A 22,775-nucleotide genomic window follows, 5' to 3' on the forward strand; every position below is an offset into this window, starting at 1 on the left:
GCAGCAGCAGCAGCAGCAAGTGACAAGGACACCCAAGAAACTAGAAGGCCAGTGAGTTTCACTTTCACATCAGGTGAATTAACCAAGATCAGAAGCTAGAAATGCACCCGCTGTTTTAAAGTCCACCTGCAAAGAGTGGCCACAATCAAGACTCCGCTGGAGAAGGGCACCATCAGAGCCACACCCATGAAGTGACATATGACCACCAGTGTCACACCCAGCAGAATAAATAAGGTGGCAGATTGCAGGAGACAGCCCCTCATGAACAGGAGTGCACGATCAGGTGTGGGAAACGAATGGATCCTCCGCAGACGTGAGGGTGCGGAGATCCACCCCATCACGATGGCATGTTCCTCAAGGCCCAGCGTGTAGAATCCTGGCAACGTGGAAGCAGCCCCGCTTGAAGGAAGCTGTTGGAGGGTTTGTACAGATGTATTTATTCAGGGCCTGTGCCTCCTCCCCTGTGTGCAAGGGCATACATACATCTAGGAAAATGGGCTTGCAGGCAGAGGCTGAAGTGTTGCGGCTGAGATTGGGAAGGCGCTGAAGGTCTTAGCAAGGGGAGGGGCAGGAGAACTGCCCAGGCCCGCCTTGTGGAGAGTGCGCGCCTCTGCCATCCCTCCAGGAAGGGGCTTGAAGCCAGCTCTGGAGAGCAACTCCAGAGGGGCTGGCAGGGGGCTGGAGAAGGAGGAAGGGAGGGAAGGGCTCTGCTGAGGGAATGGGGCCATTGAGAAGGAAGCCGCTTCCTCAGCCCCCCAGTCTGGAGTCAGGCTCCAGAGCGAGGCTGGAGGTTCACGGGAACAGAGAAGAGCTGAGGAGAATTGGGCCAAAAACCAGAGATACGATGTTCTTCAAAAGCAAACTGCATGAGTCCCACAAACGTATGACAAAATGTCCAATCTCGTTGCTTAATACAAATCAGTGAAAATGAAACACCATTTTTTTATGCTTATGAAATTCACAAAGAATAAAAATCACAATCAAATGTGAGCAAGTTTTCTATAAGGCAATTTAGTAAAAAGTATCAAGTGTATTAAAAAATGTCCACATCTTTTGACCCAGCAATTTCACTTTAGAAAAATCTCTCCTAAAGACATAATCAGAGATGTGCCCAAAGAAATACAGTGAAGTTCTTTGGTAAGGCAAAATTGAGATTTACCTATATAATGAAATAACATGCAGCTATTGAAGTATTATATGTTGCCATAGGAAGATGTTTATAATATATCAGCATGTTAAAGTTTTGTTTTTTTTTTGAGACAGAGTCTCACTTTGTTGCCCAGGCTAGAGTGAGTGCCGTGGCGTCAGCCTAGCTCACAGCAACCTCAATCTCTGGGGCTCGAGTGATCCTACTGCCTCAGCCTCCCGAGTAGCTGGGACTACAGGCATGCGCCACCATGCCCGGCTAATTTTTTTTTTTTTTTGTATATATATTTTTAGTTGGTCAATTAATTTATTTCTATTTTTGGTAGAGACGGGGTCTCGCTCAGGCTGGTTTCGAACTCCTGACCTTGAGCAATCCGCCCGCCTCGGCCTCCCAAAGTGCTAGGATTACAGACGTGAGCCACCACGCCCAGCCTAAAGTTTTTGAAACTGTATATATAGTATTGCACCAAAAAAACTTTTCAAAAATATACAAATCTATGCATAGAAACCCAAGTGGCAGATTCTTCCATCAAATAGCTAATAATAGTCTTTATCTTTGGTAGAAATACAGGTGATTTTTTTTTTTTTTTGGTCGGGGGAGTATGTTTTCCACATTTTGCATTTGAGCATGTTATTTTTATCATGAGATGACATATTATTTAAAAAAATGAACAGATTGATTACATCTAGGATTTTTCTTAAACAACCAGAAACTAAGGCATCATCTAGGTTCTGGAAGTTAATTCCTAAATCTGTTTTTCTTTCTAAAGTCTTTTCTCCAGCTGGTCTCGGTGGCTCACACCTGTAATCCTAGCACTCTGGGAGGCCGAGGAGGGTGGATTGCTCAAGGTCAGGAGTTCAAAACCAGCCTGAGCAAGAGCGAGACCCGTCTCTACTATAAATAGAAAGAAATTAATTGGCCAACTAATATATATAGAAAAAATTAGCCGAGCATGGTGGCGCATGCCTGTAGTCCCAGCTACTCGGGAGGCTGAGGCAGCAGGATTGCTTGAGCCCAGGAGTTTGAGGTTGCTGTGAGCTAGGCTGACGCCATGGTACTCACTCTAGCCTGGGCAACAAAGTGAGACTCTGTCTCAAAATAAATAAATAAAGTCTTTTCTCCTTTGGCAGAGGCACTCACGTGGGTCTAGGAGAGGGGCACATGGCCTTTCCTCTCTGCCATCAAAATGCCCCTGTATTTCTTAGTCTCTTTCCAACAGAACACATGAGCAGAGAATGTATCTGGCCCTTGAAATTTAAGAAACCAAATCACTGTAGTGCCAGACACCACCTTCCGACCCCACCCACTCCCAATAACTGCCAAGCTGGGTGTCTGGCCTGGCTGGGGACCGGACGATGGGTGTCTGTGACGATGGCACTGCCTCCATCATGGCGCCTGTGCACGAGGCACTCGGTTTATTTGCAGATTCCCGTTCTGCTGTGGATGCTCTTTCCAGCCCTCAACTGAACTCTGAGTAAAACAAGCTGGGGACACTCCTCAGAGTGACATATGAGGTCACCACCTCCCTTTCCTGGCCCAGGTAGCCAAAGAGCTCTGAAAACCTGCAGCAGACCTCAGATACCCACCGGGGCTAATCGTCCTCAGAGCCCTTTTCTCTCCCTTACACACAGCCAAAGCCAGCCCTAGGATGTGGAGGTGTCATGCAACGAGCCGCGTTGCACATCTACCCAGATCCCTGATCCCAAAGGCAGGAAAGTGCAAACTGTTATTTATTCAAACTGCCATTTGATTACACTGAAACCCAGTGACTAAACCCAAAGAGAACAGTCTTTATGGTGGGTAGGAGCTTCCGGTCAAGGAGAGTTAATTTTAATTTTTCCACTGAGCTCAACCTCAAAGCAAGGTTGATTGCCACTCAGCAAGATGGACTGCATTAGTGGAGGCTTTAATTGAGCGCAGACATGAGTCCCGAAAGCATAATGTTTGTTGTATACATACTTTGGGGCAAGAAGAAAAATGAAAAACAGACCTTTCTGAGGAAAACTTGAAGCAGAATGTGTTCCATAGTTGGGATGGCCGCACCAAGAGCCAGCTGGGGCGAGGGGTGGGAGGAGGAGGGTGTCAGTGGGACTCCCCACCTCCCCATGCCAAGGTTTCAATGGCTGTTTGCAAATGTTTCTAAATGCTCAGTGCCTGCCCAAACACTGGACACCGCTGTGGTTCTTCTTAGGGCAAACAGAAAGCTCCAGGGAACCGTCAGTAGACGAGGGTGCCCTTGCCCGAGGGGCCCAGGTATGTGTTTCTGGCGCAGGGCTCCTCTTGGCCAAGGGTGTCAGTCCATGCTGGCATCCAGCATGGTCACTTCTGTCCACATCCTTTTACCTTTATTCCTTTGGCCATGAGATGAGCCCTCAGCTGGAGCATAGTGGCACTTTTATCCTCTTACTGTTATAGTTCCTGACCCTTGTCACCTCTTCCTTGAACCAAAGTACTGGTCTTTGTGCTGTTGAGGGATATGTCTTCTTAAAGCCCAGACTGGATCACCCTTCCTCAAACACTGTCTAATGCTCTCTTTGACCTTGGCATCCAAACACTCCCATGATCCAATCCCACAATCTTTGTGTGGATTCAATCCCCAATCTTTTTCTACAGACCGTTCTCTCCTCTTCACTCACATCCTATGCTTTGGCCAAACCAGTCCTTCCCCTTATGCCTGTTCCCAATCTATCAGCAAGTCCTGCTGTGACATCACCTAGTCTAAGCACCTTCCTCTCTTGGCTATACAACTGCAACAGCCTCCAACAGACCTCCCTGTTTATATCATTTTGCCCTCTCCAATCCATCTCCACACATAAGCCAGAATGATCTTCAAAAGCAAAGTGCTTGCCTGTTCCTTAAAACCCTCTAGCGGCACTCCACACTTTCAATAAAATCCAAACGCTTCCCTGTGGCCTACAGGGCCCACCATGATCCAGCCCCTGCCTACCTTTCCAAACTCCTACACCATTGTCCTCCCTGCTGCTTCAGCCATATTGGTTTCCTTTCTGTTCTTAGTATCTGCTGTTCCCTCCACCTCGATGAAACACTTTTCTTCCAACTCTTGCTCAGCCTCACTCCTTTTCATCCCTGTGTCTTAGCTTAAATGCCACTTCCCTGCAGAGGCCTTTCTTGACCACCTTGCCTAAAGCAGGACACAGTCATTCTGTATCACATCATGTGGTCTCAGTTCCCTTGCAGCTCTTACTGCCATCTGAAATCATCTTTATTCATTTGTTGTTTATTTGCTATCCCCGCTAGAATCTGAGCTTCCTAAGGGACCGTGACTAACCTGCTCACTTCTTTGCCATCAGCACCCAGGACAGTGCCTGGCACACAACAGATTCTAAAGCACCATTTGGGGACACATGATTGATTATGGGAAATAATGAATGTTTCCTGAAAGGCCTTTGTTACTAATATCTCCAGCTTGCACACATTAGGTCGTATATTTCCTTGGCCTGGCCTGTCCTTGCCTTGCTGTTCCCCTCCATCACCGACTGTTGACAGGTAGTGCCCCTGTCCCATAAAGAACCCCTCCCCCCAGGCAGAAAGAGTTCCTGCTTTCTGGCAGCCCGCCTCTGTCCCGGCCCTCGCCATGCTGCTTTTTACTCCAGTCATGTTCCAAGGCCACCTACCTCAACACGAGGCAGGTGTTCCTGGACATTCTTGCCTAGAAAGATAAGGCTGTAACCCATTAATAACTTCATTGCTGGCTTCAGGAACTCCCCAGAAATCAACTCAAACAAACATCAGACTGCTCAAAAAGCTCTCCTTTTCAGAAAAATGTTTTGCTCAACTAGGCAAACAACTCACTCACCAAAGCAACGGTTTCACATTCATGTCGTGCCCGCCAATCCTGCCAACATCAATTCAAGAACTTTGCCCAATCCCAATCCTCTCGTGGAAAGTCTGGCCTTAAGCCATTCATACAAGCCTCTACCTCCAAACCCCATCAACACTGAGAAGGTTCGGAGAAGAGGCCCACCTTAAAGGTCCTCTGAGGCTCCATGAAGGGCCACCCTGATGAACAGGTTATTCTGGCCATCTTTGGGGGGATTTGGCAGGTCCGGTTCTGTGACCACTATGGTGTCCAGCTTCAGGCTCCCCTGTATTTGGAGAATGATGACAGAACGAATGCACGAATGAATAGCTCCCCTCCTCTCCCCTCCCCTTTTCCCAACCCTCTCCCTTTTTCCAACAGCCGAGCTAGGAACAGGAAATGGTGCCAGCGGCGTAGGGGACCAGGGAGGAGCAGAGCTTTGGGACTTCATTTGTGACGGCTGGTGCTTATTCTGGGAACCCGAATCCTTGGCAGAAAGCCGCGGGCGCCCGCCGTAGCGCAGGCGCGGGCCCGGCCGACCTCTGTCGCTTGCTCGCAGGGCGACGGCGCTGGACCGCTACGGGCTGCAGAAGGCGGGCTTCACGCACGTGCTGAACGCGGCGCACGGCCGCTGGAACGTGGACACCGGCCCCGACTACTACCGCGATATGGACATCGAGTACCACGGCGTCGAGGCCGAAGATCTGCCCACCTTCGACCTCAGCGTCTTCTTCTACTCGGCGGCCGCCTTCATCCACACGGCGCTGCGCGACGACCGCAGTAAGAGCCCTGCGGCCAACCCGAGGCCCCGCCCCGCCCTGCACAGGCCCCGCCCCGCCCTGCAAGGCCCCGCCCCGGCCCTGCATAGGCCCCGCCCCGGCCCTGCACAGGCCCCGCCCTCCACCCCGGCCGGAAGCGCAGTCTGTGCCCGGCTCAAAGCCAGACCGTAGGGGGTTGCTTGTGGTTTAGCCAGAAAAGTCTGGATCCCTGGAGGTTGTGAAGGTTTGAGCACCTGCCCCACCGAGCGTGCTGCTGCTGGGGTTCAGGCTTAGATGGCCGCCCGGGAATTTACAGGAAGGGCCTTTCGGTCTGAGTCTCTCTACCCTAAGGAACATTCAAAAGGCAGGGCTGGCTGGGTGCCCTCAAAGCTGGAGTTGCGACATTAATCGTGCCTGGGCCTAAACCCAAGTAGTAGTCAAGGGCTTCTGTGCCAGAAAATCCTCAGGGAGCTGACTTGAGTGGAAATCCTTGGGGAGACTTTAATTCTCCGCCAACCAATCAAGTCCACAGGCAGACCCCCGCTCCCATCCCCCAGTCACACGCACTAGTGAGGCCTCCCATACAAGGCCGACCACCTGGGCTTTACTATGGCAAACTATGTTTGAGAATCTGGGTTTTGCACCTGCCAAGTCCAAGTTTCCCAACGTTAATTATCCATCTTTTCAATCACAGTGCTAGTCCTTGTGCTTAAAATGCACTTTTAGCTGCCCTAATCCAGCAGAGGCTACAAGGCTATTTTGGAGAGAAGGGCATGGCTTAGGTATGCATCAGGGGTAAGACAATATGCAGTTATTGCTGCAGGGTGTACTTTGCTGGCATTCCATAAAGTCCAAAGGGACTTCAGCTCCCTAATCTGTTTTCTGACTTCAGCCTACTGTGTCACACGCCCTTTGTGGGGCCATGATAAATGGTATGCTACACATTCAGGGTATCTAGTTACTGAAAGCCTTTCTTGCTACGAGAGGTAGTGATTGTAAGACTCACTGACCGAATGGCCTGCTTCAGGAATCTGGAGCCTGGGGCTGGGCCTAGGCTAGATCTGCTGGACAGTCTCACATCTTAATGGCCATCCCAAGATGGCCTTGGCATCAACAGCCTGCCATAGCCACCAACAATTTGTCATCATTTTGCTTCAGAAAGCAATGTCACAAGGAAAAAACCCACAAAGCTAATGTGCTTGTATTAGAAAATGCCTCGTTTCTAAATTGTCCTTTTATGAGTCTATTTATGAACCATCTTTTGTGCTCTGTTACATTCTGGGATCCAAGCAGGATCAAAAAGCAACTGGAGGCTGGTGCGGTGGCTCACGGCTATAATTCTGGTACTCTGGGAGGCTGAGGCAGGAGGATGGCTTGAGCTCAGGAGTTTGAGACCAGCCTGAGCAAAAGCAAGACCCCATCTCTACAAAAAATAGAAAAATAAGCCTGGTGTGGTGGTGTGTGCCTGTAGTCCCAGCTATTTGGGAGGCTGAGGCCAGAGGATTGCTTGAGCCCAGGAGTTTGAGGTTGCTGTGAGCTATGATGGTGCCACTGCACTCTAGCCTGGTGACAGACCAAGATCCTTTCTTAAGAAAAAATAAAAGCAACTGGACTGAGTCATCACCATGAGGTAAAATTAGCCTCATAGTATTTGAAGTTAACTGAAAACATATTTGACATGAAGAAACAAAAGACTGCAACAACCCAATCCTTCAGTTTCTGTTTAATGCACTCTCTTGCCATTACTGTATCTTAGACCTGAGCCTTAATGGAAGGGGACTGGCAGGCTGGAGAAGACAGGGATGGGTTCAACTTCCTGTCACACAGCTTACTAACGACGTGATGTCTCTGGGCCTTGGTTTCTCCATCTGGTGATGAAAATGTTTACCTTGAAAGGTCATAATGAGAATCAGCAGTGACACACTTAAGGCACTGAGCACAGAACCTGGTGCACAGCAGGCTCTCGGATGTGTTTGATAAAGAGAGGTCGTGTACTGTGAAGCATATGACCACACTAGCACGTGCACATCATCATCATAAAGTTTCCAGACTCAAAAGAAAAAAAAGAAAGACATTCCAACTTTGAACTGGTAAGATATACTCACATGAAAGCTTGTTTTAGGTTGCTGGCACGTCATTTTAGAGTCTGCCCCCACTGCTAAATCAGGAAAGAATCAGGCTCTCAAGTCAGATGTTTAGGCCTGGGCAGATCACAGAGCAGCTCCAGGGGGTGTCAGGCTGATGTGGATCGTGACCAGTTGGTCAAAAGCACCTAGCGAAGAAAGGGTTGAGGGGGAAGAGCGTAGACACAGTGCCAGGGCTAGAGTGGATGGGCAGGGATGTGGGGACTAGGCCAGTGGGCTGGGGACAGGGAGCAGCGTGTGACCCCACTGCCAGGTGGGAGGCTGGGCTCTATTCTCAGTGACCTTCACACTTGCATATCTGAAGACTTCTTCAAATCAGGGGCTCACACACCAACCCTTCAGAACCCAGGAGAAACTTTGAATCTGCCGTGGGTGTGGGGTACTGTAGGTAAGCAAAGAACCCTGTACCCGGTTCCAAGGGGCAGCTGTCACTCAGCCCCAGCCAAAAGTTTGTCTTATGAGAATCAGTGCAAATGTGGTAAATTTCTGACTTTTCAGGGAAAGTCTCCAATCTGGATTTTATTATAAAATCACTCAATTTTTAAGTGTTGGCAACAAATTAAAATTTCTTAAAATGCTGCAAAGGGCAAGCTAAACAACCCGAGGGTCATCAGTTTGTAGCCTGTGCCCTGAGTGGTCAGAGTGACAAAATGCTCGTCAGCGCAGCAACAGCATCACCATACTCCACACAAAGCAGATGGCGGGTACTCGGCCACCTGCCACAGGCAGTGGGTGGTCAGGTTTTATCTAACCACGTACTGGAACCCCAAGGGACACTGCTGTGGCATTTTAGTGCCAGACCCCTAGTACATTTCTTTCTTTCTTTTTTTTTATTGAGACAGAGTCTCACTCTGTTGCCTGGGCTAGCGTGCTGTGGTGTCATCATAGCTCACAGCAACCTCAAACTCCTGGGCTCAAGCCATCCTTCTGCCTCAGCCTCCCAAGTAGTTGGGACTATAGACATGTGCCACCATGCCTGGCTAATTTTTTATATATATTTTTAGTTGTCCAGCTAATATCTTTCTACTGTCTTAGTAGAGATGGGGTCTCGCTCTTGCTCAGGCTGGTCTCGAACTCCTGAGCTCAAACAATCCGCCCACCTCAGCCTCCCAGAGTGCTAGGATTACAGGCGTGAGCGTTGGTACATTATTGTGCTCTTGATGTAAGAGGTGTTGATGGACAGTCTGGCCAAGAAGCGAGGCGTATCTCTCTCTTGCTTGCCCTTGTCTTTCACGTTCTTTGTTGGCTAGTTTCAGCCAAGTGTACCGTTTCCCCACTGCCTGGCCCTCACAGCCTCATTCTTTTTGAAAAGCATTCCTTGTGGGGCTGCGGGGCTGTAATGGTGGCCCGCAATCAGCCCCTGGGGCCCACTCCTCCTCTCCCCTCCCTTGATTTGACCTTTCTGAAAGAACTCCCCAGGCAGCCTCAGTCACTCTGGAAAAATCTCAGAGATAATCCAGTCCACGGTCCTGCCCTGACAGCTGGAAAAACAGAGGCCCAGGGAAGCCAAGTGACATGCCTAGGGTCACAGAGCTAATCAGAGGTGGCACCGTCAGGACACCTGCTTGCCAGCGAGGACTCCTCCTGTCACTGAGGCCTCACAGAAGAGACCTTTCCCCTTATTTTGAGCACCTGGTGACATTACTGTACAAGAGGTCACCGAATATCATGGAAGGCGAGGCGTGCCAGCTGGTTATAGGATCTGACACAACTGAACTTGTCATTCTTCATCAGAAAAAGAAGTATTCATGGAATACTGCCACACGAACCCCATCTGGACTGCCCTAGCTGCTCTCGACACAGCGCCCTCAGAGGAGAATTAGTGTGGTTTTAATTTAATGAGACTTTCTAAGAAACTCCAGGGCAGATGTCATGAGGCTCTAAAGATCAGATTTTTAGTATCACCACTCTCCTTTCGTTTGTTCTTTCTTTTTCTTAAATAGTCCAAAGCCCGCTTTTGAAGCCATCTTAAAATCTATTATGGATAAGGTAGGTATGAATAAATAAATGAAGTCTGCTTCCGAGCAGGAGCTGATTTCCCTGGTGCTTCTAAGCTGTAACCGGCTTGTCCCCGAGTGTTTGAAGGGTCTCCTGCCCTAATATCGCACACATGCCCATCTCCCCTCAACCCTGGCAGTTCATAACACACCGTGCACCCTTTTCTCAGGACTTCCACACACCCAGAACTGTTGGGGAAGAAGGAGGAACTCTACCAGGGTTTCTCTGCATGTTGTTGAGAAAGGCAGGTTCCAAGATAGTGAGTGGGGGACAAGGAAAGGGCACTCCTAAAACCAAGGCAGGGGGTTGCATGTGAGGTGCACACCTGGCTGGGACAGGGGCCGGGGCTGGGGCAGGGGCTGGGGCAGGGGCAAGGGCTGGGGCAGGGGCCAGGGCTGGGGCAGGGGCAGAGGGAGGGGCTGGGGCTGGGGCAGGGGCCAGGGCTGGGGCAGGGGCCAGGGCTGGGGCAGGGGCTGGGGCAGGGGTAGGGGCTGGGGCTGAGGCAGGGGCAAGGGCTGGGCCAGGGGCCAGGGCTGGGGCAGGGGCTGGGGCAGGGGTAGGAGCTGGGGCTGGGGCTGGGGCAGGGGTAGGGGCTGGAGCTGGGGCAGGGGCAAGGGCTGGGCCAGGGGCCAGGGCTGGGGCAGGGGCTGGGGCAGGGGTAGGGGCTGTGGCTGGGGCAGGGGTAGGGGCTGGGGCTGGGGCTAGGGCTGGGACAGGGGCAGGGGCTGGGGCAGGGGCTGGGGCTGGGGCAGGGGCAAGGGCTGGGGCAGGGGCAGAGGCAGGGGCTGGGGCTGGGGCAGGGGAGGGGCTGGGGCAGGGGCGGGGGCAGGGGGTAACAGCCTCGGCCTGGAGGTCTGATTTGAGTGACAGAGGCCTCCTTTTCACTCATGCAGTTGAGGAGCAGTTCAGATCCTATGGGGTATCCCAAAAGTCTCCATACAAAGGAAAAGTTTTGTAAAAATTTGTGATAACTATTTTGTAAATAAAGGTAGGTTAGCTACAGTTTCCCATTTTTCCCTATGTGTGGTGACTTTTGGGACACCCTGCAGATTTGGGTTTTCTTTGTAAGATTGTGGAAATTCACCTTTTGGTAAAGGCCAAAGGGGAGCTAGTTAATTGAAACCAGCATTTCTCAAACATATAGACTGAGACCTATTGTAGCGGTCCCCAAACTTTTTGGCACCAGGGACCGTTTTCATGGAAGACAGTTTACACATGAGCCAGGGGCTGGGGCAGGGGAGGATGGTTTCGGGATGAGTCAAGTGCATTACATTTATTGTGCGCTTTATATTATTATTACATTGTAATATATAACGAAATAATTATACAACTCACCATAGGTTGGGGACCCCTGTATGAGAGGGTCACAAAATTAAATTGGTGGGTGTGACTAGCATTTCTTTTAAAAAACTGAATGGATTAGAAAAGAATGGAAAACACCAGCATGCACTGCACGTAGTAAGGGTGCATATTATCTGTGAAACTTCTGTCTGATAGACACACACCTGCAGCACTGCATAGTATTTAGAAGCACCGAGCCTGGTGTCAGGCTGCCTGGGTTCAAATCATCAGCTACTTCCTAGCTGTGCGACTTGCACTTCTCTGCACTTCAGCTAGCTCATCTGTAAAATGGGGATAATAATTTTACTTATTTCATTGAGTTGTTGTAAGAATTGACTATGGGGCCAGGGGCGGTGGTTCATGCCTGTAATCCTAGCACACTGGGAGGCCCAGGCAGGAGGATCACTCAAGGTCAGGAGTTCGAAACCAGCCTGAGCAAAAGTGAGACCCCGTTTCTATCAAAATTAGTAAGAAGTTAATTGGACAGCTAAAAATATATAGAAAAAATCAGCTGGGCATGGTGGCCCATGCCTGCAGTCCCAGCTACTCGGGAGGCTGAGGCATGAGGATTGCTTGAGCCCAGGAGTTTGAGGTTGCTGTGAGCTAGGCTGACACCATGGCACTCACTCTAGCCAGGGCAACAAAGTGAGACTCTGCCTCAGAAAAAAAAAAAAAAAAGAATTGACTATGAGAAAATACATGAAGCGCTTGGAAGAGTATGCAGGTGGAGTGAGGCATAAATGTGTCACCTGTGAATTTTGTCCTGCTCTGTTCACTGGGCTCACACAGAAAAGTTTGAAAGTCACTGCTAGAAAATTCCAGCACTGACAGTGTCACCCTTGCTCAGGGCCCTCGCCCTGGCTGCTGTCCAGCTCAGCCTCCTGGTTCTCTGGCGTGGCCCGTGCTGGGAATAGGCTACGTGCAGCTGCCCCGCCTGTCTCCTCCCAACTCAGTCCTAAGAGCAGTTTCCCACCTCCATGCTGGGCCCTAAAGGGTGGTGCTTGGCAAAGCCACAGAGCAGAGAGGGAGCAGTGCCCTGAGGGTTGGGGACAGGCCCCAGAAGAAAGCAGTTGGGCCCAATCAGAAGCTAAGGCCTCCAGAGAAGAGCAGGCCCTTTACCCCAGGGAGACCTACCTACCGAGTTTGGGTGGCCCGATGGCATTCGCCCCACGGTCTTGAAAACAAAGCTCAGCTCCAGGATCTCCTGCCACAGCTGTGTCCTCTCTCTCCTCTCCCCCTTCCCTCCCACCCCTGCGTCCCCCCTCCCCTCCTCCCGCCTAACAAACTTCAGGCCCCCAAAAGGCTTAATGAACTGCAGCTTTCGACTGTTTCAAGTATTTAGTCACGACAGAAAGAATTACCCTTTTTGCCAGGAGAGGAAGAAACGCTTTAGTTATCAGCAGAGCTGGCCAGGGGCCAGGCAGCCTCTGGAACAGTCTGTGGGGATTAGAACAGCCTGGAACGGAGGTAGACGCTCCCCGGCCGGACACGTCCACACTGGAGCGCAGCGCTGCCTGCCGGGTGGGAAGCTGGGGCCGGCCCCAGCCGCGACACTGCGACCAGGAAGCGGGCCCTGCCTCCTGCCCTCCTTTCTGGCCACGGTGAACAGGGGAGCTCGGCGACATGGAGGCTGGGACTCGAGGGCTGCCTGATGGGCTTGTGGAGAACTGTGATAAAATAGTTATTCAGAGAGTTATTTAGCGCCACAGCAGCCCCGTGAAGAAGATGCTGATGGCGCCCCCATTCTACAGATGGGGAAGCTGCGGCGCACAGCCACCGGGTGACCCGCCGGGCCGTGGGCCGGAGAGCGAGAGAGCCAGGGTGTGAGAGGGCGTCGCCTGAGTCCCACGCGGGTGCCCGCCGCGCCCCCCGCCCCTCACGTGGCTCTTCTCCCCGCCCGCCTGCAGGTAAGATCCTGGTCCACTGCGCCATGGGCCGCAGCCGGTCGGCGACCCTGGTCCTGGCCTACCTGATGATCCACAGGCACATGACCCTGGTGGACGCCATCCAACAAGTGGCCAAGAACCGCTGCGTCCTGCCCAACCGGGGCTTTCTGAAGCAGCTCCGGGAACTGGACAAGCAGCTGGTGCAGCAGCGGCGACAGGCGCAGCGCGGGGGCGGAGAGGAGGACCCCGAGAAGGAGCCCTAGGGCCCCGCGCCCGGCGGCGGCGACGCTTGGGGACGCAGAGGAACGGGCCGAAAATAGCGCTGGCCTGTGGCTCCGTTTGCCACGGAGGAGGGACAGTGAATCCAAAGCTTGACTTCTTCCAAACAATCTTACTGACCTTCCCCGGGGCTGCGCTGGGAACCGGGAGGACCGAGAGCCACCTCCCCGCAGGTCCCGGCTTCACAGCAACGCGGGGCAGAGTGTGCACACACAATTCTGCACAAAGTCTCCTGCGCTATTTTTTTGTTTTGTTTTTTGTTGTTTTTTGGTATAAGATGAAAGCGGAAAAGGATTTAAAAATGTGTAGGCATTGTGCTGTGATTAAACGTTTGGCTTTGTCTGAAAGTCATATTCTTATAAAAAATAATTTAAAAATATAAGTTGATTTTCTAACCCCGGAGAAGAACCGGGTGAGCTGCGTTGCGCAGGGCCGTCGCCTGCTTCCGGTTTTGTCTTTACAGTAAAATGTCCCGGCTCGAGACACCATCGACACTGGCAGGGGTGGGGACTGGGGTCCTGAGCCCTTGCACGACGCCCGGCTTCAGGTGTCCCTGCCGTCCTCAGGGAACGAGGGCTCCTCAGAATCGCAGCCAGAGCTGCCACTCCTCAGAACAATTCAGTGAACTGTGGTACATTTGGACAAGTAACAGTTTGACTGTATAATTTTGGAAAAAAAGAGCAAGGAGACAACTCTTTAGGGAACCAGAGCTCCGGGAAGCTCCTAGTCAAAGCTGATGCTAGTCAAAGCGACATGGGCTGGCTTGCGGTGACCCCGGAGTGCCTGCCAGGTGTGGTTAGCCGTGGAGGAATGGGAGGACAGGGCCGCCTGGTGCGCTCAGGGGTGGTTTGTCTCCCTGAGAGCTAGGCCGGTCGCTGTGACTCTGTGATTTTCATTCTTGAGGAGAAAACAGCGGCGGGTACCAAGCAGGCAGTGAGAGCTTCTGGAACCAGGAGCCCTAACCAGACAGAGCCCAAGAGAGAGGCAGCGGATGGAGACGCCAGCCACCAGGGCCCAGAAAGGGAAACTGCCTAGAGAAAGGGACAAGAGTGTGATCAGGGCCTGCGGGGGTATAGGAACAGGGGCCCAGGTCTCCAGTTTGGTTGTGGTTTTCCGCAGAGCGAGAGGAAGTGCTTGATGGAGAAGAGTCCAGGGGGCTTGGCAGGTGTGTAAAGCCAACTGAGAGTCATGCTGTGGCCTTTGGGGAGCTGTTCTTTTGTGTCACAGGGGAGGACTTGTGCTCAGCCTGGACCCTCGTGGCTGGGCCTGGCTTCCTGGGACTGCCCAGAGCTTGCTCTGAGAGTCACCTTGGCCCAGGAGGAATCTGGGCCCTCGTATTGACACACACACAGCGGACATTCCCGACACTCCCTCCCAGCAGAATATTGGTCTTCCAATAAATTTTACAACCAGAGCATTGCAAAGGGATTGCAAAGCAAAAAGGCACAGATGAAATGGAAATATGAATGTGGTACGTCTTGGTGCCAAGATTGAAAAGGTGGATATTTTCATTCAGTCAACAAGTATTCATTGAGAACCTAACCACATGCCAACAACTAGGCTAGGAGGCCAAAAGTCAAACTAAAAATGCAGGTTGTGATAAAGTGAGATGAGGGAAATGGGTACTGAGGGGGAGAAAAGTGGGGAAGAAACCCACTTTACACCAGGTGGAAGAGGAACAGGGTCAGCTTCAAGTTGAAGGAGTGTACCTTCCAAATGGGGAGGGAATATTCTAGGCTGAGGAACTCTGCCCAGTCAGTGAGGCTGGAGCCCGTGGGTGGGAGGGGAGTGGAGGGAGAAGGGCAGAGAGACTAGATTTGATTTCAAGTGCAAACAGAAGCCACCGAAGGGTTTTGAGCAGGGGAATGGTATGATCTGTTTGAAGACCACTCTGGAAAGAAAAAATCAGGAGGCTGCTGGAATGGTTGACAGGAAACGGGGAGGTAGCCTGGACTAACAGCGCCAGGTGATCAGTATTCAAGATTATTCTGCAATTATCCTGGGAAAATGGACAGGCCTCGCCAAGAGGGGAGGGAGAAATGAAGAACACGGACTTGGCTCCTTGGCGGTGCCTTCATACTGAGATGGGGATGGCCAGGGCCGGAAGTGGGAGGGGCCGGAAATCATCAGTTGAGTCGTGTCATGTTCACAGGACGTGCAAAATGTGTCCCAGGTCATTTGACCTGGAGCTCAGCGGAATGTTCGTGACTGGAGATATAATTCTTGGTGTTATCTGTAGAGAGGTGGAATTTGAAATCATAGTAAATGAGAATGCGAGAGAAAAGAGGACGCCCCAGGGCTGAGTGTCCTCAATGCATAGAGTTAGGCCTTGATGGAGGAGGAAGATGCAGGAAAGGGAACAGGAAGGTAGGAGGAATTATGGGAGCCTGGGTATAAAGAACTGAAGGTACGGCTTCATAATAACAGTACTCGACTTTGAGTATCTAAGACTGATTGCAGACCAAGGCTTGCTTGCAACAACAAAGAAACCTGTATTTATGTAGCACTTAACAGTTTTTACAGCATCACGTATTCATTAGCTAAGCCTTTAAGTCAGAGAGGTGCCAAGTTAGGGCTTTTCACAGAGTAACAGTGTTCTAGGAAAAAAGCTGGGATTTGGAGAGGCCCAGGTTTGTTTCAGCTTACAAATTTTGGCTGGGTGTAATGGAGCAATTAAGTGAGCTTCCCTGAGCCTCAAGCTCCTGATCTGTAAATTGGAAACAACTGCCCTCCTGTACTGGGTGGGTGTGTGGATCACGTGGGAAGACTGTGAAAACTCTTTGTGACAATATTGTGAGTCCTTAGTTCTAGAACAGAATGTTGGTGAGGAAGACTGAAGGCTTCATACCTCGGTAGGTACCACTTGAGCTATTAAAAAGAGGGGATGGGATTGGTGTGGTGGCTCATGTCTATAATCCTAGCACTTTGGGAGGCCTAGGAGGGAGGGATCACTTGAGGCCAGGAGTTTGAGACCAGCCTCCCATCTCTAAAATAAATAAATGAATTAGCTGGGTGTGGTGGTGTGCTTCTATAGTCCCAGCTACTTAGGAGGCTGAAGTGAGAGGATCACTTGAGCCCAGGAGTTTGAGGTTGCAGTGACTTATGATCACGCCACTGCACTCCAGCCTGGGCAACAGAGTGAGACCCCGTCTCTAAAAAAAAAAAAAAGTGAGGCTGACAACTGACAACCACTTGTTACAACTCTTATAAAGTAAACAAAAGAACACATTAATGGTTTTAAAAGATGTGGTCTGTTAGTGAATCCCGACCTAATGTTGACTACATTTCAGTTCTGATGATTCCAAGTTCGTCCTTGGTGTCACATGCAGGGCTGCACTGGTTTCCCCAGGGAGAGTGGGTAATGAGGAGTGCCAGTGTTCTGAGGCCGTATCAGACCAGCAGTGTCTCTCCTATGCTGAGCCTTTCTGTTCCATCAAGCAACGCTGCCACTTGGGGCCGGCAGAAGGGCTCCCAAACCTAGTTTTGCTGCAGTCCTCAGGGAGCCTGTGATGCACAGGGTGTCCCCAGCAATGTTCTTATATTCTGGCCTGCCAGGTCTGGGGCATTCACTGGGACTTAGGGTGTGGGGCCAATGGGATCCAGATATGACACAAATCAGAGGGGGTGACTGGCAAGCTACTGCCAGAGAGACACAGAGGGAAATCTCAGCTCCCAAGGAATCTTAACACAAGAGGAAAGAGACTAAATGAGAGACAGTTTCAAGGTGGGGCCTGTGGGAGGCGCTGTGCTGTGTGTGGCTTCCCCATCGGATCATTACCAGGCCCAGCCCGGGCAGCCTCCTGCCTGATGTGTGGCCCACTGAGCTGCCCAGTCCTTGGCCAGTCCTGAGCTGACGCGCTGGATCCGTGCAAGCAGCACTTCACGCTCTGCGGCCGACGACAGGGATGACAGGCCCCCTTTCCTACCTGCTCAGCACCTTAAAGGTTCCCTTCTCCCTTTGTGCCAACAGCCCTTGCATCCCCTTGGAAGCCCTTCCTCAGCTACTACAGATGTTACCCCATGGACTTTGCAGTCATGCAAGGAAGGGACTAAAAGATAAAATCTTGATACTACACCCAATATTATTTTGTAACTCAGAGAGCAAATAATGAGAGTATGAGGCAAAAAACTCCACTGGGCTCCTCCGTCTACACAGGGCCTTTCACCTGGTGTGTGCATGTTATCCTGCCTTTTCAGTCTGAGCCCACTTTAAGGTTTGTGTCTGTGATCTGTACAGCACCTGCCTACTTCACATCAAACCAGAAGCGCAAAAGCAACTTTTTTTCTTCCAAGGGGTGTGAAAGTAGTGGCTTGCCTGACAAGAGAGCTGTGAGCACCCAAGTTCAGACACTGGAGAGTTTATCGGGCCAGTTTCACATGGGCACCAAGTCAAGCACTCAGAATCAAATGTTTTCACACTCAGAACTTTCTCCAAACACCATAAAATAGTGTTCGTGAATAATTCCCATTTTGGGGAGGGGTCGCAACTTTAGATTCTTAAAAAAAAAAAACAAACCATACAATCAATCATTCGTAACAAAGCAAAACTTTCACACTTTTTAAAAGAAAATGATCTTTCAAACATACAATCCCAAATTGGGTGTTTTCTGTGCATTAATCTTTATAAAAATGAAGTTTGCTACCACACTGCTGGGCTCTAAGGGGTGTTTACACAGAGTGTGCAAATGAGGCAACTGGATCTCTTTGCAAATGAAGATCAAAGTCAAAAAGAAAAAAACAATTTCACTTTATTTTAAAGACAATGATTGGCATACAGAAGGTATGCACTAGCATAAAATAAACTTTCATGAAAAGCATTAAAATCCATTATAAATTAATTTATTAAATAGGTATTTGGTATATGTGATGGTTTTATTAGATATTACTCTTATTTATTGCCAACCCCTCCCCCAAAGTCAAAACAAATCAGAAAATCTCATAACTCCAATTTACACTAAATAATTTATTTTCCCAAAATGTGTATGTGTTCTGAGATGTGACACATGATACAGTTCAATTGGTCATTCTCTATCAATCATAATATGACAGGACACAAGAGGCTAAAAATGGCTCATCATAATTTATTTTATGTTAAAATGTACAGCTTTTTTTTGTTTTTTTTTTTTTTGTTTGTTTTGTTTTTTTGAAGTGACTGACTAAAAAGTGAACAGATAAATACAAGAGTGTCGCTGGCTCCTATTTTATACAAGGATTACGCCTCTCCTGCTTGGCCCTTACTGTCACCCTGTACAGGTACAAAGGCTACAAAAAAGGAAGCAATATAAACAGACACAAATAACTTTTTTGCTTTTTTACATGCGATTTGTAAGCTTAGTTTGAGCTATTCACAAGCTACTTTTCTATTTTTCCTTAAAAAATAACTCCAATATTTTATAAAGATAGAAAAATCTACAGATGGAATGAAAATGTAAAGTTAGAGGCATTTCCATAAAATAGCAACTTTACACCAAATTCACTATTTTTTTTTAAATCCTGCCAAGTATTTGGACATATATGAAATGTTTCAAAACCTGACAGATAAACACTGAGATATGCTTCATTCAATAAACAGAAGTCTGCATTTATAAAACAGAAAGCTGCCTTTTTTCCCCAAAGAAATCTGTCACCAAAATGGAAAAGGGTCTCAACTTTACACCAAACATTTAGCAATAAAACCCTTTTGACTAACCAAATGGGAATAGCTTTTATAGCTCTTTACAGTTTTATAATTAACAAAAATATAGTATTTTTTTTAAACCCTCAAATTAGGGCACCCTAATCAAGGCAAAAAACTTAAGAAATGGCTTACTGTTAGCACAACACTTGTACAGTACTACAAAATGCACTGTCACTAACAAAGACATTAGCGGCATGCTGAAGTGTCACCTTAAACAAAATATACAATAACTGAAATGCTAAAGGCATTTACATGGAGTGGACAAGGAAGGAAAAAAAAAGCTAGGTTCAATATTATAACAGATAATTTGGGGGGGGGCTTGATATCCACATTGTTTAATGGAAGCAGGCACCATAAGTGGCTGCCTCCAAAGTGTAGTCCAAAGAGAGGCCTTCCTTTGCAGAGAATTTTATATAAAAGTAACAGAAACAAAGGTACCAAAAAAGAAAAAGGAAAAAAGAAAAACAACTTGTATAAGGCTTTCTGCTGCATACAGCTTTTTTTTTTTTTTTTTTTTTTTTTAAATAAATGGTGCCAACAAATGTTTTTGCATTCACACCAATTGCTGGTTTTGAAATCGTACTCTTCAAAGGTATTTGTGCAGATCAATCCAATAGTGATGCCCGGTAGGTTTTGTGGACTGCCCACACTGTCTACCTTCTCATGTAGGACCCATTGAGAGACTGTTTGGACATGCCTGTGTTCATGTAGCCGTGATGTCCGGGGGCCGTGTACATCATGTTACCATGGGGCGGGGTCTGCATTGGCTGCTGGGCATATGGCTGGGTTCCCATCATGCCCATCTGCATCTGCATAGGGTATTGGGCTGTTTGATTCATGTAGCCATGATTGCTGTGGTAGCCACTGTTCATCATCGGCTGGGACATGCTGTACCCATTCATGGCATTGAGAGTGTTCATGTTCATGTTCACGGAGTTGACGTTGTAGGCTGGGGCTGGCATCAGGTTCACACTCATGTTCATGCCTCTTTGCATTGTTAAAGTCCGTGCGGGACCCTGCATGGCTACAGTCTGGGAGCGCCCATAGATTTGTGACTGATGGGTGGCAGCGGCTGGTGACAAGGAAGCCGACTTGGTTCTCATGGAGACGTGCCCCTTGCTGGCAATCTGGGTTTGCAGTCTTTGGCTGTGGGAGATGCCAATATTTGATGCAGCCATGTTCCGTTGCAAAAGAGGCGGTGGCAGATTCATCGGAGGAGGAGTCAGGTTGGGGGGTGGGGTCATTGTAGCTTGTGCTTGGGGTCCCCCAGGGACGGAGTGTGGAGACTGAGAAAGCTGAACAAGCCCTGTGTTACTTAGTGGTGTGGACAAAGAGGCACTGTTTGCATAGGAAGTCACAGCAGCGGAATGGCTGTAAGGCAATGAATGATCAATAAGTGTATTAGTTAACTGCTGTAGTTTGGCAAGGCTGAAGGTGGCTGACGGCTGTGGGTAATGCCCAGCCCCAAAATCACTCTGACCCATCCGCTCGTATAAGCCAATGTTGGCATTGCCCGCCTCGGGGATCTCGGCCAGCTGCATGGGCGGGGTGAAGTTAGCAGCCATGCTGCACGGGGCCAGCTGCTGGCTGCTGCTCGGCGGCCGCTCCACCACGCAGCCTTGAGGAGACTTGACGCTGCAGGTCGGGGGAGAACTGATGCTGGTTTGCTGCAGCATGCTGCAGCTCCCGCTGATGTTGGACATCTGCTGGGTGACAGCGCAGCTGCTCTGTGTCAGATTGCTGGAGGTGAGGTTGCTATAGGAGCAGCTGTTCTGTGAAGAGCCATTTCCACAAATGCTGCCACCCATAGTAGAATCATAGCTGCTTGGGTTTTCGTAGTTCTCAGTTGTGCTCTCGATACTGCCCAGGTCACTAAATCCGCTGTCTACGACTTGCTGTGAATGGTCGGAAACTGATGGAACATCCATCATTGGACTGGTTTCCATGTTCTGCAAAGATGGCACTGAGATGGCACTTTGATCTGGGCTGATTTGGGCATAGCTGTTTTCCAGGGCAGGGACACTCGGGCTGTTGACAGAACGTACTGACTGGCCAGGATGGGAATGGACGGACGAAACTGGGCTGCTGTGGTCTGACTGTTGGCAATCGTCCAGCGTGGCGGCAATCTGTGGACTTTGGTCTGCATGGGTGTAGTTCTGGAGGCTTCTACAGGCCTCTTGAGTCTCAGCACAATCCTGAAAGGTGTCGTCCTGCTCACTGTTCTCCTGGGTCAAAGACTGAACTGCCTGGACGGTCTCAGAGTCGATTTCCATGTTTGCCGTGTTTCCCTCTTTGAACTCGGAGTCCACTTCTTTGCTGCTCTTTTGGTCCCGCTTCTGTGCCTGTTCTTCTGGGGGCTCCTCATCAGATTCAGGAGCAGCTTCGGCATCCCCAGCAAGCTCCTTAGGCTCACGGTTACAAGAAGCTGCGAGGTCTACACCACAGTCCATCAAGACCTCTGGGTTCGAACGACTAGGCTGAACACTAACGTCTAAAAAAGCCTCCTGGTTTTCCAGTACTTCTTTGAAGGCTTCTCTTGGGAGTTCTTCCTTTTCCGTCTCGGCAGACTCCATGTGACTGTCGTCTTCATCGTCCGCATCGTGATCCTCATTGTGAGATGGCTCTTCGTCCTCTTCCTCCTCCTCCTCGTGATCATCCAAATGCACGGGGTCTTCTTTCTCCATGGAGATTTCTGGTTCCTCTTTTTCCTGACGTTTAGCAACATCTGGGTCTTTTTCTACATTTCCTTCTTCTTCTTCCTCCTCTTCCTCTTCCTCCTCCTCTTCTTCCTCCTCCTCTTCCTCCTCAGGTTTGATTAGATCGTCTTCTGGCTTTTCACCTGGTGATGTGTTTGGACTCACAGGTGCACACGCTTCCTCCCTTCTGTTTTCATCCCGGGGCAGCAGGGCTTCCACGGTTTCCTTGACCTCCTCCTCAATCCCGATGGGAGTGGGGCTGGTTTTGCCTTCTGAAGTCTCCTTCTGTTCTTCCACTGTTACCTGCTCATCAGGTTCCATGGGCGTTTCTGGTGGGGTGTACAGATTCAGTTTAAATCCAGTCTTCCTCTCTTTGTTTTGCCTCCACTTAGACAGACCACGCTTTGTTCCTTTTGGCCACGCTTGTTTGCACTTTAGAGGTTCAGGATTGTCTTTACTGCCTTCTTTCAAGTTATTTGCATCATCATCCATATTGTCTTAGTGAAGAGACAGGGGAAGGAAGAAAAACAAAGTCTTAGAAAGCATAACTATAACTTGAATTCACTCCTTTAAATTAATTAGCAAACACTGCTTTCAATTTAGCATTTTAAGAGCCGATGGTAAAGACATAATCAAGACTAATGTAGAATAATATTGTGGTATAAACCCAGTAAATAACTTAGGCCTGGGAAAAGAACATATTGGGAACACATGGGTACAGGCAACTATAATAAACTTATTTGAGTTTCACAAACAAGACACTCTCAGATGCAAAACCTGGAGTTTCACAGTGTAAAAAAATCAATTTGAACATTTACAAATTAGGAAATACAGAGGAAAATGATTAATGTTAGCTTATATCCAAATCATCATTATATTGGAAAAATGACTAGAAGCCTAACTCGCATATCCTACCCTGAGAAAGTAAACTTCTGTTTGTGGACATTTACTGGATTTAAATGATCTCAGATGGCACTATTTACTTTGATTTGAATGTTCTCACTGGGATAAAAATCAACTATGTATCTC

At 49.3% G+C, this 22,775-nt stretch overlaps 2 protein-coding genes across 14 annotated transcripts in view; one reads left to right on the forward strand and one right to left on the reverse strand.

The window, feature by feature from the left end:
- DUSP29 (dual specificity phosphatase 29) overlaps positions 1 to 19,570 on the forward strand; it is a 40,386-nt gene extending 20,816 nt beyond the window's left edge. The window contains exons 3-4 of the mRNA XM_012759950.3: positions 5,527 to 5,747; positions 13,116 to 19,570. Coding sequence (XP_012615404.1) covers positions 5,527 to 5,747; positions 13,116 to 13,357 — 463 coding nt within the window. The 3' untranslated portion in view covers positions 13,358 to 19,570. The remainder of the gene's footprint in view (positions 1 to 5,526; positions 5,748 to 13,115) is intronic.
- KAT6B (lysine acetyltransferase 6B) overlaps positions 18,435 to 22,775 on the reverse strand; it is a 184,484-nt gene continuing 180,143 nt past the window's right edge. For all 13 annotated transcript variants that reach the window (XM_076010127.1, XM_076010125.1, XM_076010124.1 and 10 more), the window contains one exon: positions 18,435 to 22,243. In XM_076010127.1, the coding sequence (XP_075866242.1) occupies positions 19,704 to 22,243 (2,540 nt within the window). In that variant the 3' untranslated portion in view covers positions 18,435 to 19,703. The remainder of the gene's footprint in view (positions 22,244 to 22,775) is intronic.

The sequence above is a fragment of the Microcebus murinus genome, chromosome 14 (genome assembly GCF_040939455.1).
Source record: "Microcebus murinus isolate Inina chromosome 14, M.murinus_Inina_mat1.0, whole genome shotgun sequence".
Taxonomy (NCBI): Eukaryota; Metazoa; Chordata; class Mammalia; order Primates; family Cheirogaleidae; genus Microcebus; species Microcebus murinus.